Here is an 18,276-nt window from a genome sequence, read left to right as displayed (position 1 = left end):
CAGACCTTCGGGTGACCATCCTCCAAGGCAACAACACAAAGTGGCGGAGCAAAGGCTCATAGCCAAGTTCAGTACCCATGGGAATGGCCTTGACACACACACACACACACACACACACACACACACACACACAGACACACACACACACACACAGACACACACACACACAGACACACACACACAGACACACTCACACACACTCACACACACACAGATACACACAAACACACACACACAGACACACACACACACAGACACACACAGACACAGACACAGACACAGACACACACACAGACACACACACAGACACAGACACACACACACACACAGACACACACACACAGACAGATACACACACACACACACACACACAGACACAGACACAGACACACACACACACTCTTCTGTGGGGTGAATTTGTACTTACAGAATTGCATTTTATTTTGCTCAAAAACTGCATAGATCTGTGTAAAATTCTGTAAATCCCACTTTAAAAATAGAATCAGTCTGACCTAACATTGGGACTCAGACCTTAACTTCACACCTCCAATGCATTATCTGAGTTGAGATGGCACCTATTGTTAAAAGTGATCTTGTGAATGTAACTTTTTAAAATTTCTGGGATTTACATAGGAAGGAACCATATGAGGCAGCATGGTGGCTCTGTGGTTAGCACTGCTGCCTCACAGCGCCAGGGACCTAAGTTCTATTCCAGCCTTGGTTGATTGTGTGGAGTTTTCACATTCTCCCACGTGTCTGCGTGGGGTTCCTCTGTGTGCTCCAGTTTCCTCCCATAGTCTAAAGATGTGCAGGCCAGGTGAATTGGTCATGCTAAATTGCCCACAGTGTTAGGTATATTAGTCAGAGGGAAAAGGGTCAGGATGGGTTACTCTTCAGAGGGTTGATGTGTACTTGTTGGGCTGAAGGGTTTGTTTCCACACTGTAGGGAATCTAATCGAACCAAAACTAACATGATCATTCTAAAAGATGTTGTGTGGTTTTTAGCTTTGAACCAGTCTACCTCACTATCAGCCTGGCACTTGACCCTCCGAGCAGTTGACCCAACTGCCACTTTAGCCACTTACTCAGTTTCCTCACCAAGCCACCTGCCCCGCCACCATACCATTCAGTGATTCATCCATCACCCATTTACTATATTTACACTGGTCATTAAACTTATCTTATAGCAACAAGTGCCATATTATGAAGCTTTGTCTTCTGCACTAATTCTGTTTGTGCTCTCTGCTTGGTTTGTAGTGCTGAGGAATTCCTTTGCATCGTAGATCAAGAATTCTGGCCTTTTTCACTGTAACTAGGCAAATAGGCATGTTTTTTTCTGATCAGAGTTGGACTCAACAGTTCAGATGCTAATCGGAAGATTTGGGCCAATATTTTACAGCTGAAAATGTATTGCTGGAAAAGTGCAGCAGGTCAGGCAGCATCCAAGGAGCAGGAGAATCGACGTTTCGGGCATGAGCCCTTCTTCAGGAATGAGGAAAGTGTGCCAAGCAGGCTAAGATAAAAGATAGAGAGGAGGGACTTGGGGGAGGGGCGTTGGAAATGCAATAGGTGGAAGGAGGTTAAGGTGAGGGTGATAAGGTGAGGGTGATAGGCCGGGGTGGGTGTGGGGACGGAGAGGTCAGGAAGAAGATTGCAGGTTAGGAAGGTGGTGCTGAGTTCGAGGGTTGGGACTGAGACAAGGTGGGGGGAGGGGAAATGAGGAAACCGGAGAAATCTGAGTTCATCCCTTGTGGTTGGACGGTTCCTAGGCGGAAGATGAGGCGCGAGGAAGAGCACCTTTTATCTTAGCCTGCTTGGCACACTTTCCTCATTCCTGAAGAAGGGCTCATGCCCGAAACGTCGATTCTCCTGCTCCTTGGATGCTGCCTGATCTGCTGCGCTTTTCCAGCAACACATTTTCAGCTCTGATCTCCAGCATCTGCAGTCCTCACTTTCTCCTAGCCAATATTTTACAGGTCATTCTCAATTTTGGGAGGACTAAATTTTTAAAGGTAAGGCAATTAAAACATTGGTCTTTAGAAATTATCAGAACACCTCAAATGTTGACAGTTTAAAGCATAAACTGTGTCTGTTTAATAAAGTCAGACTAGAAGGGACAGAGAAAGAGAACTACAAAATGGCAAATGGGCTCATTTCGCTTCAAAACTAGTGATAGGATGCCTGAGCAGCATTGTCCTGCCTTTGTTAGAGGTGAATTAGTTTCACAAAACCCGGTTTGATTTTGAATTTAAAAGTTAATTAATTTAAGTATTCATCAGACCTTTCAGAATGGAACCTTGGATCGAATTAAGGGAATCTATGGGGTTTTTCCAGAAATTCTTTGTGATTGAAGGTGAAAACACTTGGCTTCATGTGGGTATAAGTTCAGAAAACAGAGGGAAAGCATTGCCAAGAGTTGTGCCCACCTGTGTACCTACAAAATCTAGTTATTAGAGATCAGGGTTCATTCTAATCTTCAGTCACTGCATGGGAATTGTGAGTAAAGCTCAGGCTTGAGCTTAAAAGTCTCAGCTGTTACAAAGGAGCTGGGTAGAAAGATTTGATATTATTTCCAGGAAAGTGGGTGACTTTAGTCTGGGAAGTAACTAAAAACTTTCTCAGTGAGGTCAAATTGAAGATGCAGAAGTTCAGTTGGCGACTTCAGCTTAAAGTATTTTAAAAAAGATTTTGGCATGGGACGTGAGTATCGCTGGCTGGGCCAACATTTATTGTCCATCCCTAATTATCCTTGAGACGATGATGGTGAACTGCTTTGTTGAATCTGTTGGGAATACATAATGCTTAAAATTAACTACGTGAAGAAAGCAGGAAGAGATGTAAGTATTTGGACAATTTTGGAACACAGGAACAGGAGAAGGCCACTCAGATATCTGGTCTGTTCCACCATTCAATATGATCATGGCTGATTGAATAATTCAATGCCTTTTGTGAGTTCATCTCATTTGAAATTCTCAACAATTCTATGGCTGTCAACATTTCAATGTCTTTGACATGAAATTAGCTGGACCGAAGGGTCTGTTTCCATGCTGTACGTCTCTATGACTCTATGGACTATGGGAAGTTTTCCCATTTTTACTCTGCGTTTGGATTCTTGGCCCACTATGATTTTCCTTTACATTATTTAAGCCTAAATCATCTCTGCAGAGCAGTTTTGTCTTGTCATTTGTGTATCTCTGGCATTAAAAAAATATATTTTCTTTCTGTGTATTAGCTTAGCCGTTAAATTGTTTTACTTGTTATTGTAAGAATATTGTTTCTAATAATCACATCATTTTTGAGTTAATTAGGAAATCCTGGTGGCTGTTCTTTTTATTCTGGATCATTGATTTACAAATGTCCAACCTATGAGCTTGTGTACTTATGAACATGATCCAATGCAGGAGTGTAATTTTAAAGGTCTGGCATACTAACATTTCTAATGCATGCAAAAGGCTGCCTTATATTGTCCTACATTGTTGCGATTTGCATACAAATTGACCTGAGATAACCTGTTCTCAGTCTGGGAATTGTCTGTATAGTCAAAAACAGAAACATATTGGTCATTTTGATGATTAAAGAAAATATTTACACTTTTGTTACAGCTTGTGGAGTAGCGGGGCTTGATAACCAACTTACCCCTCCTGTTAGAGGTCTAACAAATCGCTGCAGTCCTTTGTGTGAATGAACACTTTGTAATGAACACACTTCATATTTAGTATTGTTTGCAGGATCTAACTTTTGAAGGATTGTGAAAAATTGGTTTACTTCAAATCTTTTGGAAATCCCTGGACTTGTTTTTTTAAAAAATAGATTATAGAAGGATCAATGTGATATTGGAGTTTTTTTAAAAAATAGGATTCCTAGTAAGCACATAACTGGTGCTAATTGCTTGTTCCACCGTAGCTCAATGGTTAGCACTGCTACCTTACAGCAGCAGGGATCTGGGTTTGATTCCATCCCTCAGGCAATTGACTGTGTGGGGTAGATATGTTCTCCCTGTGTCTGCATGGGTGTCCTCTCTCAGTTGAAAAATGCAAATTAGGTGGATTGGCCACGCTAAATTGACTGTTAGTGTCCAGAGATGTGTAGGCTCGGTGGATTAGCCAATGTAAATGTGGGGTTATAGTGAATAGGGTAGGATGCTCTTCACATGATCAGTGCACACTTGATGGGCTGAATGACCTCTTTCTGCATGTAGGGATTCATTCTATGAGATGTAGTTGTAAAGTGGGAAATGGAAAGGAGTTTATTTCTCAGTGTACTGTGAGTCTCTGGAACTCTCTTCCCAAACATTGGTGGAAGCAGAGTCTTTGAATATTTTTAATACATAGAGAGAAAGATGTTTGCTTAGTTTGTAAAGTCATTAGGGGATAAGCAGGAATGTGGAGTCGTCAGATCAGCCATCATTCCCTTTTGAATGGTGGGCAGGCTCGAAATGCTGAGTGGCCTACTTCCCTTCCTAGTTTGTATGTTTGGATGTACTGGGACCTTCTGTCATTTCTCCAAATGGACTCTACCTTGCCAAGGTGAACTTCAGCTTTGTTGTGGTAAAGATTTGCAGCATAGGACTAATATTCTTGGCAAAATCTTAATCAGGAATCTAGAAAGTTTTAACTTGAGTGTCAGACAAGTAGACCTCCCAATTGCTGTTTGGAATGAGAGACATAGTGACAGACATCAAATTATTTGTAAATGAAAGTTAAGAGTTTTACCAAGGTGTGGTTTTGTTCAATTTACACTCCAGATTCCAAACGCGATTGTGAAGATTTATTTAGAACACGAGCCCGTGAGAGGATTACAAGAGATGATGATGTTATCTGCACTACAGAATATTCCCGGATTTTACCCCTTGAGAATGGGGAGGTAAGAGATGGGCTAAAATCAAGAAGCACTGTTCATTGGTGAGGTTACTAATAGATGCTGAAAGTAAATTTTCCTTTTACAGACCCCTAGTTGGTGAGAGTTCTCTGCATTCAGCTGTTGTAACAAACAAATAAATCATATACCTGGATGAAAATTACTGAAACCAATTCTTTCAACTAACTATTGATGCAAAGGGAAATTAATAGAGTTTTCATATTTATGACTTGATTTGAGTAAAGAAGGAAAAACTGTTTCTTAAACAGATACAGATTTAAGATAATGAAGCAAAAGAGCCAAAGGGAAAATTGCGGAAAATTTCTTTTTAATTGAACAAATTATTGTGAACTGGACACTGCCTGAAAAGGCAGAGTATGTCCAAGCAGTAATGACTTTCAAAAGGAATTGGATAAATATTTAGAAAGGAGAAGTGTCCCAAATGATAGATCAGGGCAAGAGACAGACATTTACTACATGGACTTTAGTAAAGCCTTTGATAAGATTCTGCATGATAGACTGATAGGTAAAGTTAGATCACATTGGTTTCAGGGACAACTTGTCAATTGGATACAAAATTTGCTTGGCTGTAGGGGACAGAGAGTGATGAGGGAGGGTTGTTTATTGGACTGGAGACCTGTGACCAGTGGTGATCTGTAGGGATTGTTACTGGGTCCACTGATGCTTGTCATTTATAAAAATGATTTGGACATGAATTTAGGAAGCATGATTAATAAGTTTGTGGATGATACCAAAACTGATGGTGTGGTAGACATTGAAGAAGATTATCTAAGATTACAAAGGGATCTTGATCAAGTGGGCCAATAGGCTGAGGTTTGGTAGATAGAGCTTAATTTGGATAAATGGATAAATATAAATTCCACTTTGGAAATAGAACAGTCTGACTCAAGATTGGGATATAGACAGCCTCTGACCTCATACATTTAATGCATTGTTTGAGCTGAGATGTCACCTTTTGTTATAAAACCTTAAGTTATCTCAAGGAGGTGATTTAAAAGGAGGTCTGGGATTTACATATTAATGAACCGAAACCTGTAACCCATTCTAAAAGATGTAAGACTTAGCAACAATCCAGGTTTGTTCAATATATCATTTCAGTTGCATGACACTGTAATATTTTGCTCTAAATTCTGTGTCTTATGATCTTACACTCCACAACCACCTGATGAAAGAGCAGTGCTCCGAAATCTAGCGCTTCCAAATAAACCTGTTGGACTATAACCTGGTGTTGTGTGATTTTTAACTTTGTCCACCTCAGTCCAACACCAGCTCCTCTACATGGTACAATTGCAACATTTAAAAGGCACCTGGATGGGTATGTGAGTACGAAGGGTTTGGAGGGATATGGAGCAAATGCCGGCAAATGGGACTAGAATAGGTTAGGATATCTGGTCAGCATGGATGAGTTGAACCGAAGTGTCTGTTTCTGTGCTGCACATGTCTATGACACTATGACTATCACTCTAGAAAAGAGCACAGGAATTGGGATTAATCGATACCTCTTCAAATGGGTATGATGGGCTGAATGTTCTCTGATTCTGCTTAGTGCATTAGAAATAACTTCTGCTTGATATACATGGTAAACTTGTACCATCATCTAATGATAATATTGTCCCTAGATTGTTATATCTTTGGTGAATGGTCGTCCAGGATCCACAAACTTCAATGATTCTCCTGTCTTAAGAGAATTCACAAAGGCTACAAACATCCGACTACGATTTCTTAGGACCAACACTTTATTGGGTCATCTAATTTCCAAGACTCAAAAGGATCCCACAGTCACTCGAAGGGTAGGTGCAGTGCTGACTACAGAGGCAAAACTTTGGTTTGAGATTATAGGATCTTGCATCCTATAAGGGCAGAAGTTTTCCTGTAAGTCTTTCTGGAAAGTGAAATGAATGGAGGTAATGTTTAGTCATTCATTTTGTTTGTTTCCTTAGTATTACTATAGCATCAAGGACATCAGTGTTGGAGGCCGATGTGTCTGCAATGGACATGCTGACAGTTGTCGTGCAAAGAATCCAGAAAACCCATTCCAGTAAGTTATTTAATTTCAACCTGTAACTTGAAAATTTTCAACTATGATGATAGTGGAAATGTTGAGCATTAAACATTTATCTGCATAGAAAATACCATTCATAAATTCATTTCAGGTTGTTTGTTAAAAAAAATCACATAATAAGATATTAGCATAAGTGGCCCAAAGCAAGATAAAAGAAATGTTTTTAAGGAGAGTGTTAAAGGAGGAGAGAGAGAGAGATGCAGAGTTCTAGAGCAGGGAATTCCAAAGCTTGTGACCAGCCAGCTGAGAGTAGGGACACCAAAGGACAAATTCAAGTACTTTCAAAAGACCAGAAGTGAAGAAGTGCAGAGACCTTAGAGGACTTTTGAGCCAGAGATAGTTACAAATATTAGGGAAGTTGGGAGAGCTAGCCCATGGAGGGATTTGAAAAGAGCAAAAGTTTTGTAGAAATATAGGAACTAGGAGCCTTTCTAGTTCTCTTAGAATTTTATAACTTTCTATTGTTTTAAAGTTCCTGAATATAGTCCTTACAGATCCAGACTATGGAGCTCTACTTCATATATTTAGATACTACTTTTTAATGTAATAAAATGTGCCAAGGCATGTTTACAAGAACATTATAATGTAGAATGTGACACCAAGCCACATCATGAGATATTAATCATTCAGTAGCGCAGAACCTGTGTGTCACTGAAATAAGTGACGTGATGTTAAGGCTTTTCATTTTGTACTCGTCAGGACTGATAGAAGAATGCCAAATATCAAAGGGAGCAACAATTTATGCTGCCTCAGATTAGAGTGCTGATGGATTGGCATGTTGACTTTGGTTTGTCAAGGCATTGTCAGGGAGCTAGTGTCCCTCTCAGTTTTGATTACAAGTAATTCAAAAAAGGCACAATGCCTAGAATGTTGCTTTATTCCTGAACAGGATAGATTTCTGCATTTGAACACATGGAGCTTTAAATATGTTTTATCAAGCCACATTGCAAGTCTAACTGATAAACTTGAAATGATTGCTAGTATATATCTTAGTACATTCAAGACTGTTCAACCAGTGCTATCTTCTTGCAGAAACTCAAATAAAATTAGACATTATGTTCTGAGTTTTGGAATAAATGGAGCAGTTGACTGTGTAAGGAATTTTAGGAGTCCCAACTTTTAAAATAAATTCTCAGATGAAACCTCAATGGCTGGCCCTTTATTCTGAAGGTATGATACTTCATTTTAGATTATCTATGCAGGAGAAAATCTTCTCACAATCCATCCTGTGAAGCTCTGTAAAACATTTGATGTTCCACTGTGATCTTTAAAAGTCCTCCAAACTCAAGCGAGTAGAAAAAGAGTCTTATTTCAAATCAAACAGCGATGAGGCATCTTTCATTTTCTCGGTGACAGCACCTTCCAAGCCCACAACCACTTCCATCTAGAAGGACAAGGGCAGTAGATACATGGAAACACCACCCCCTTCACATTCCTCTCCAAGCCACTCACCGTTCTGACTTGGAAACATATTGCTTTAGCATTAGCATTCCTGGATCAAAATCCTGGAATTCCCTCTGTAAGGGCAGTGCGGGTCTACCAACAGCACGTGGACTGCAGCAGTTCAAGAAGGTAGCTCACCACCACCTTCTCAAGGGGGCAACTAGGGACAGGCAGTAAATGCAGAATAGCAGCAACACCCCTACCTCATGAGTGAGCACGGTTACGATGGTGGCAGAGTAAGATGCTCCAGCCGGAGCTCCTCTGTTTGCCAGCTCCATTTCCTTTTTTTTTCTCTTGCTGTGGTTTTTCATTCCCCGCCTGCCAACTTCCACCTTCTTTAAGTATCCTACCTGGAGGGAAGAGAGAACAGAGTCCAAGACATGCCTGGCATGGGAGACAAGTTGAGTCACAGCTGGAGTGGCTGCAGAGCAGCATAGGCTGAGTCCCAGAAGTGAGTCGTGGCTGGAGCCAGAATGGGAGCAGAGTGAACATGGGCCTAGTCCTAGAAGTGGTTGGCGACTGGAACAGAGCGAGCGTGGGCTGAGTTAGGAGTACGAGTCCTGGACAGAGGCCAGCGCGTGCAGGCAGTGAGGCCTCATGTTCTGAAGCCCAGCAGGTATGGACTCAGTGAAAAAGGACTATAACTTGAGTACTTTAAAAATACTTTTTATCTTCATTGTGGACTTTTTACTCTGTATTCCCATGATTGCCTTTTTTAAAAGCTATTTCAATTCTGCGACAACACTTAATGTATCTGTACCTAGGTACCCTGTACCTAAGATGACGATGCTGAGAGGCAACATTACAAACCTTTCACTGCACTCATTCAAGTCCAGTAACAATAAAGGCCGTTTGCTGAATGAAAAAACACCAGAGGGATACCATGCATCATTGTTATAGCATTGTATCAGCAACATATACAGCCATGAGTATGTAATTTCATACTCATTTCAATATAATTTTTAGGTTTCAGAATTTGGGTTTTAAATGTAAAATAACTGACAAGCTTCCTTAGTTTGAGAAATTGTTAAGCAAAGTGTCAAATAATGTCAATTCAAAGAATAGTTTGTATTTACTATTTTCGTGTTCATTCATTTTTGTTTATTCATGGGATGTGGGTGTCTGGACCAGCATTTATTGCTAATCCCTAGTTGCCCTTGGGAAGGTGGTGATGAGCTGCATTCTTGAACACCTGTGGTTCATGTGCTATGGGAGACCCACAATGCTGTTTAGGAGAGAGTTCTAGGATTTTGACCTAGCAACACTGAAGGAATTGAAATATATTTCCAAGTCAGTATGGAGAGTGTCTTGGAGGGGAATTTGCAGGTGGTGGTCTTCGCATGTATCGCCTGCCCTTGTCCTACTTGTTGGTAGAAATCATGGGTTCGGAAAGTGCTGTTGGGGGAGTCATGGTAAGATACTGCAGTGTATTTTGTACATTGTACACAAAAATGCTACTGTGCATCAGTGATAGGAAGAATGGAAGTTGAAGTTGGAGATGGCTTCTGATCAAAAGGGCTGCTTTGTTTCTTGAGCATCATTGGCACTTTGCTCATCCAGGCAAATGGAGAGTGTTCCATCAAAATGAAGAATAAGTGTTAACAGTGTCAAACAAGAAGGAACATTTGGTCCTTTTTGAGTCTTAGAAGAGACTAGATGTTTAGAGTTATATTCATGAAGAGTTTATTTATTTATGGAGATGATACTTTAAAGAATATTTAAAAATGGTGAGCAAAGGGAAGTTTAATGTATCAAAGTATTTTTCAGATCAAATTACAGGTATAAAATTGTAGTTAATTAATGAAAATTGTCATCTGGGACATCACAGTTGTGCCACATAATGCTAAACCAAAATGAGGGGCTTTTGGTGCTGTGGTAGTGTCCCTACCTCTGAGCCAGAAGTTCAAGTATCACCTGCCCCAGTGTCATAACATTTTGAGCAAGTTAATTATAAAATATAATAAAACACTAAAGGAGGCCATTTCATATAATCCCTACAGTATGAAAGTAGGACATTTGGCCCATCAAGTCCACACCAACTCTCTGAAGAGCATCTCACCCAGACCCATCCCCCCAAACCTTATTCCTTGTAATCCTGCATTTCCCATGGCTAGCTCTCCTAACCTGCACATCTTTGAACTGTGGGAGGCAGTCAGAGCACCCAGAGGGGCCCCACACAGACATGGGGCAAATATTCAAGCTCCACACAGTCACCCAAGGGTGGAATTGAACCCAGATCTCTAGTGCTGTGAGTCAGCTGTGCTAACCACTGAGCCATTGTGCCTGCCCAGTCATTCTTGTGCTACTCCTTTGACAAAGCTATCCAGTTATTCTTGATATAGCTCTGACAATTTTCCCTCTTCCAGTATATATTTTGTTTCAAGTAATCATTGAGAAGGTATAGTATTAATATAACTGGATTAGAAATCCCAGGCTAATTTTCTGAGGGAATGGTTTCAAATCCCACAATGGCAGATGATGGAGGTGGAATTCAATTTTTCAAAAAATCTAGAATTAAGAGGCTAGTGTAATGTTGACCACTGTCAATTGTCATTAAAAACCCATCTGGTTCACTCATGTCCTTCAAAAAGGAAATCTGCTGTCCTTATCTGGTCTGGCCTACCTGTGACTTCAGATCTACAACAATGTCATTAACTTTTAACTGCCCTCTGGGTAAATAAAAATGGTCAATAAATACTGGCCTAGTCAGCAATGCCCATAACCTGTAGATGAATGAGAAAAAGGATTTTGTTTCCACTGCTCTTTCAGGCTGTTTATTGCCATTCACAATCATCCATTGCAAAAGTTACATCCTCATTATCTCTGTTGCTGGTTTTTTCAGAGCTACCTTAGCCATTATTTGATAATTGTGAAAGGATGTTTATATAGTTACTGACTAAGATGTTATTTGTCAAAATTTATTGGCTCTAATTCAATCCATTTACATTGGTTGTCTCTGACTGTGTGTTATTAACAAAGGTTATAATGTTCAGGTTGCAGTGTGAGTGCCAGCATAACACATGTGGAATATCATGTGACCGGTGTTGCCCTGGATATAGTCAGAAACAATGGCAACCAGCCACTACTTCATCTGCAAATGAATGTGAACGTGAGTATTCATACCTATTTTATCTAAACACAGACTAAGGAACGTTTTTGCCCTCAGGGAGCAGATTGTTTTAACAGACATGATGAACTCTGCCAAGTCATAATGATGACACCTCACTGAGGTAGTGTGCTGGAAATTCAGAGTCTTCACAAAAGTAAAAATATTATCAAAGTATACACAACTTTCCAATTTATCTGTTGTTTTAGATGCAGGTTGACAGAAAGCATGGACTAGGTTTCTGTACTTAAGAAGGATTACTGCTTATGACAAATAAATAGGTCCCACCTGCAGGAAGATACTTATAAACCATGGCTATAAAACTCTACTAGTTAAAACTTTATTCCTTTATATATCTGCCCCAACAGACGCATACAGACAGACACACAAAATAAAGAATTGGTGTTATGAGTGGAGGGAAAAACTGAGAAGGCAGTTCAATAGTCCCTATCCACAGAGTTTATTCAGTGAATCTTTTTGGCTTACCAGGACTTGCTGAACTTAAATTGTCTTCTCCAGGTACTTACAATTACTTAATGAGGAACAGATCACCTACTTCACAATTTACAAAGCCTCTGACCTATTCATCAAGAGCACACTTACAGCAACTAGTGAGGGAAAATAAACTGACTGTCTTCAGGCTTTAGATGCTCTATACTGAAGAGAAAAAGACACCACTCCATTTCTGAAGTCCAACGACTTCTATATCATTACACCCACAGACTGGGAGTCAATCAATCAGTTGTTTTCCAGAAGTATTAATTCTCTGTTTCCAGATGAGCTTTTTTACTTGGTTCAACAGACTGCTGTTCCATCAGTCCTGACATTCCTACATTCAAATCGTGCCAGGCTAATGTGCTACGTCCAAGTGCATCTCTGCAGATTACTGAGTAGTCATACAACATTCTCCTGTAGTCCCTCCACCTCCAGGAGGATGCCATGACCAAATACATCTTTCCCTCCCCTTCATTGTCAGCATTTTGCAGGGACTGTTCCCTCCATGACATTCTCGTCCATTCCTAATGTTTGCTCACTCTTTTTTCTGACCTAGGTCTGTTGCAATGTTGCAATGAAGGTCAGTGCAAGCTTGAGGAACAATGCTCCATTGTTCTTGACACCGCAAAACCAGAGGAAATAGTTTCTCTATCTATTTTTTTAAATTATTTAATTATCTTAAACACTTCAATTAAATCACCCCTTAATCTGTTGTACTTGAGAGAATAAAAATGTTGTCCATGTAACAATCCTTCTAATTTAATCTTTTTAGTCTAACAAGCTCTGACAGTATAACCTCCAGCCTGGTTGTTTTTTTTATTAGAACTCTGTTTAGAAGTTGCTGTTTGGTATGCTTGTAAAATCACTGTAAAACACAGTGCCTCAGCCTTCACATGGAACAGTGCAGTGGGGATTAAACAGTGATGTTCCACAGCTACTTTCTGGCAGAGAGAAAGCTGGATGTCTGCCAACAGCTCATAAAGAGAAAGTTTCCTCCTTTTTTATTGTTTATTTTGCTACATTCCAGACCTGTAATTCTAAGATTAGACTTGCCTTGACCAAGTGAAAAATAGATGGTGAACCCATGAACTTCAATCAAAAGAAGCTAACAATTTGATGTGACATTATTTGTAACATCCCAAACATTAACGATAGTTCCCACAAAGAAAGCATGAGAAAATAGAAGAGACAACTGGCCTGTCTCATTCTCCAGTAGCTTGCTTCACATTTTGTAAGCTTCTTTCCTGGGAATTGCTGTCCTGTTAATTTAATGCAGTTTATACACAGCAAGGACTTTTCCCCTTCAAAGCTGAAAAGTCTCTGCCACAATTCAACATTTATAAAGTGGTGTGCGAAGTGTAAAGTATCTCAAATTACTTCATAGGATCATTATCAGACAGGATTTGAAGCTAAGATACAGCATAAAATAAAGTTCTAAGAAGATTCACTGGACTCAAAACATTAAACTTGTTTCTCTTTCACACAGATGCTGCCAGACACATTGAGTTTCGCCAGCAATTTCTGTTTTTGTTTTCAATCTTCTTCAGCATCTGCAGTTCTTTGTTTTGTAATAAAAGGATAGACAGGATGGATATGGATAAAACTTTTCCCTCAGTTTTGGTGTCTAGAATCAGGGGACACACAGGACTGAGCCACATAGGCTGAGAAATGGAGACTTTCTTGCCTCAGAAGGTTGTGAATCTTTGGAATTCTGTACCCCACGGAGCTGAGAAAACTCAATCACTGACTATACTTAAAATAAAAATTAACACATTTCTAAATGACCAATGATGTAAAGCGTTATAAAGATATTGAAAGAAAAAGGCACTGGAGTAGATGATCAGTAATAATAGAATTGAAAAGCTGAGCAGACTCAACAGTCTGACTGACCTAATGCTGTTCCTATATCTTTATAAGGAGATATTAAGTCAAGACCTTAGTCTAAGAGATACAGTTTAATTAAGAGTTGTAGGCAGAGAGATTTAGGGATAGAATTCCAGAACCTGTGGAGCTCAAAGTATAGCAACTGATGGTGAAGTGACTAAAATTGAAGATACTGAAGAGGAAGAAGGAGCATAGACATCTTGAAGGATTTACACTTGGAGGAGGTTTCAAGTACAGTTTAGGGTGAGACATTATTGTGATGTGCATTCAAGAAAGAGACTGTTAAACTTAGGACATTGTTCAACCATAAGTAAATATCAAAGTTTGTGAGAAGATTTGTAGCTCGGGTGCTTGTTGCTGTGGTTCTGTTCGCTGAGCTGGAAGTTTTTGTTGCAAACGTTTCGTCCCCTGTCTAGGTGTCGGAGGAAACACCACAGAAACGCTTCACAGGAGGCTCCCAATCACTGAGGATGTCACCTAGACAGGGGACGAAACGTTTGCAACAAAAACTTCCAGCTCGGCGAACAGAACCACAGCAATAAGTAAATATCAGACAGTATGAATAGTGATAATAGGGAAACAGGGCTTAATATGATCTACAAAAGAGGCAGCAAAGTTCAAATGTATGCCTATTACCTGGCAGCAGAATTTCAAACAGGGTAAGAAAGAGAATTTTGAGTAATTATGCATTTGAGTCATGGGTAGCAATGTCTTGCTTCAATTATACAAGGCTATGGTGAGACTACACCTGGTGTGTTATGTGCAGATTGGTCTCTTTATCGGAGAAAATATGTTTTGGCTCTGGAGGGAGTGCAGCACAGATTTACTATAATGATTTCTGGAATGGCAGGACTCACATATAAGAAGAAACTGAATCAGTTAGGATTATATTCACTGAAATTCAGAAAAGTGAGGAAGAATCTCATAGAAACCTATAAATTTCTAACAGGACTAGAAAGGGTAGATGCACAAAGGATGTTCCTGATGACCAGGGAGTCTAGAACCATGGGCCACAGTGTAAGGATATGGGAGAGGCCATTTAGGACTGAGATGAGGAGAAATCTTTTCGCCTGGAGAGTGGTGTGCCACAGAAAGCAATCAATACTGAAACAGTGTACGATTTCAAGAAGGTGTTGGATGTAACACTTGGGGCTTAATGGAATCAAAGCATAAGGGAGAAATATGGAAGGAAGGCACTGAGTTGAATAATCAGCATGATCATATTCAATGGCGGAGCAGGCTCAAAGGGCTGATTGGTCTATTCCTGCTACTAGTTTCTATGAATGGTCTCACCCAAAATATTAAAATATCTTTCTGTTTCAGGTACTGGCCATGCTGAGGTGCATTTCTAATTCTAATCTCTGGTATTCATATTAGAAAAAAAGTGCTTTTACTGTCATTGACATTGACTCATAATGTACTTCCAACAACTCATTCCAATAATAGTATACAGATCTTTGTTGACAGCTGCCCAGAAAGTCTTAATTCACTATTATTTTCAAAGAATCGTAAGATGCAAGTGGACAATGGATTAAATAGACTGGCATCCAATTTATAGCAAAGAAACAGACCATTTGACCCAAATGATCTGTGCCAGGGTAATGCACTACACAAGCCTCCTCTCATTTAGTCTCTTCCTTTCCCTCTGATGTACCTATTTAATTTCCTCTTGAATGTGTGTGTTCAATATGCACAATAACTGAATATTTCCAGACTTGATTATTCCATTGCTTCCCACCCAACAGCCCATCTTTTACATTTCATAAACTTCAGGTTCTTGAAATTTCTACTGTTGCTATCCTATTACACATCAAGTCTGGTCACGCATCATCCCTGTGGTCTGGTTTAGAGTCTGGCTTTTGGTACAATAGCACTTTGATTTTAAAATTCTTATCCTTGTATCCTTATCCCTCCATGATCTTGCTCTCTTCCTATCTCAATATTGTCATATTATGCTCTTGAATATCTGCACTCCAAATAATTCTAATTTGTTGTACATCTCTAATTTTAATCACTCCATTGGTGATTGTATTTTCATCCTAATATGCCCTTAGGTGGTTCACTGTTGAGCATTGATACCGTTTCTAAGAATGTTTTACTATTTTTAAGTACAATGTAATTATAATTTGTTGAAAATGTGTTGCTGGAAAAGCGTAGCAGGTCAGGCAGCATCCAAAGAACAGGAGAATCGACGTTTCTGGCATAAGCCCTTCTTCAGGAAGGCTTATGCCTGAAACGTCGATTCTGCTGCTCCTTGGATGCTGCCTGACCTGCTGCGCTCTTCCAGCAACACATTTTCAGCTCTGATCTCCAGCATCTGCAATCCTCACTTTCTCCTCGAATTATAATTTGTTGCTTGATTTGATAAGAAGTTGAGAATTAGGGACAGAAGTAGGTCATTCAGCCCATCAGGCCTGCTTCATCATTCCGTATGATCAGCTGATCTGCTGCAGAATTCAGTTCCCTTTCTTTCCATCTCACCATAGCCCTTAACTCCTCAATATTTTGAAAATCTGTCTACCTCATCTTTATTACTGCATGTATTTGGGATGCCACCTTAGGATACAAAACCCAAACAGCTGAAAAAATGTTGAAGATAGATAAAGATAAATTATTTCATTATCTTGGGACTCCTTGGACAGTGATGGTTCAAGAAGGCAGCTCAATTCCACCACCTTATACAGAGCAATCAGGGATAAGCAGTAAGCGTTGTCCTTACCAGTGATGCTCATGTCTCAAAAAGGAATAAAAATGCCCTGAAGTTGTTGGCTTTCGGACTAGTAATATATGAGGGAGACAAAGATGATTTTGATATTAATTTCTGGATCATTCTTACTCAGTGGTTAGCACTGCTGCCTCACACCGCCAGGGACTTGGGTTCGATTCCAGCCTCGGGTGACTGTCTGTGTAGAGTTTGCACATTCTCCTTATGTCTGCGTGGGTTTCCTCCGGGTGCTCCGGTTTCCTTCCACAGTCCAAAGATGTGCAGGTTAGGTGAATTGGCCATGCTAAATTGCTCATAGTGTTAGGTGCATTAGTCAGGGGGTATGGGTCTGGGTGAGTTACTCTTCGGAGGGTCAGTGTGGACTAGTTGGGCCAAAAAGCCTGTTTCCACACTGTAGGGAATGTAATCAACTAATCTAATCTATATCCGAAAAGGTTTTGTGTTACCAAGTATCCAGTGATGTTGAACCAACAAAGTAAGTGACCAATGATGAGATATTGCCTTTCCAGGCACTTAGCATTACAAATGTCAGCATGCCCATTACAAGGACATCATTCTCCAAGTTATCATCATTTATTTTTGCCAGTATTGTTAAAATGGACATTGAGTTAACAGTTTCTTGATCATTTTACAGCGTGTAATTGCCATGGGCATGCCACAGATTGTTATTATGATGCTGAAGTCAGCCGGCGCAGAGTAAGCATGAACAGCTACGGGCATTATGAAGGTGGAGGTGTTTGCTTGAACTGCCAGGTATGAGGCAAGCTATTCAAGTCAGGACAATTTGTTCCATTAAAAGATAGCCAGGAATGTCATAGTTGAGAAGCATATGCCATGTGTTGCTGTCCCATCACAGATGTTTCCAGTACTTGTTAAACTAATTGTTGTAACTTGCCTTAATGTTGAAATGTTACAAATGTTTTCAACATCTTTATTAATTTGATCTTCTAGGAAAAAGACAACAAAATATCTTTTAAAGGCTTGCTTCGGCAGCAGAAATGTGTCAAATATTTCTTAACAGCAGTGCCCCATTAACTTGAGCAGACAAACACAAGACGTTTTTAATGACTCCGTAAATAGACACAGCAATTTCTGTGTTGGAGTCACTGTCATTGTGACATGGTGATTGAATTTAGCTGTTTACAGTCCATCTTGTGCAGCAACTTTAAATTGATAACATCTTTAACCAGATTTAAACAAGCATCAATAGTGCTGTTAACACTTTAATTTCATTTGATGGCTCTGAGCTCATGAAAATAAACCTTTTGCTAATTTTTTGAAATCATAAGCCTTAGTTGTCCAGTTGGAAAGTCAACATTAGAGATTGAGTCTGATTTCATAAAGTAAACCTCAATTGTTCACATGATAATTTATCATCTCAAACTAAGCAGTATCAGTGGCAGCAGAAGATTTAATGAGTCATGTATCTCTAAATTTCTCCATAGCACAACACAGCGGGAATAAACTGTGAACGATGTGCTCCATTTTACTATCGACCATCTGGCGTTCCAAAAGAGGCAGTGGATGGCTGTTTACGTATGTTTTTCTTGGGTTATTTTCTTTTTCCACCAGTGAAATGATTATTGTAAAAGCCTTCATGGAATCATTTTAGACTGTTATTTGAAAAGGAAGAATGTTGAGGTATGACAGCAGTAGACAGAACGCACCACGGAAAACTAAATG

At 39.8% G+C, this 18,276-nt stretch overlaps 1 protein-coding gene across 2 annotated transcripts in view; it reads left to right on the top strand.

Annotated features, from left to right (window-relative positions):
* lama3 (laminin, alpha 3) overlaps positions 1–18,276 on the top strand; it is a 376,808-nt gene that overhangs the window by 91,211 nt on the left and 267,321 nt on the right. For both annotated transcript variants that reach the window (XM_043687604.2, XM_087986754.1), the window contains exons 4-9: positions 4,745–4,863; positions 6,498–6,668; positions 6,819–6,916; positions 11,377–11,492; positions 17,228–17,346; positions 18,039–18,129. In XM_043687604.2, coding sequence (XP_043543539.2) covers positions 4,745–4,863; positions 6,498–6,668; positions 6,819–6,916; positions 11,377–11,492; positions 17,228–17,346; positions 18,039–18,129 — 714 coding nt within the window. The remainder of the gene's footprint in view (positions 1–4,744; positions 4,864–6,497; positions 6,669–6,818; positions 6,917–11,376; positions 11,493–17,227; positions 17,347–18,038; positions 18,130–18,276) is intronic.

The sequence above is a fragment of the Chiloscyllium plagiosum genome, unplaced genomic scaffold, assembly GCF_037043375.1.
Source record: "Chiloscyllium plagiosum isolate Xiang-an unplaced genomic scaffold, Cpla_swu_hap1 HiC_scaffold_4, whole genome shotgun sequence".
In the NCBI taxonomy this organism is placed as follows: Eukaryota; Metazoa; Chordata; class Chondrichthyes; order Orectolobiformes; family Hemiscylliidae; genus Chiloscyllium; species Chiloscyllium plagiosum.
The sequence above is the reverse complement of the archived record's forward strand: the minus strand, read 5'-3'. Positions and strand labels throughout refer to the sequence as shown.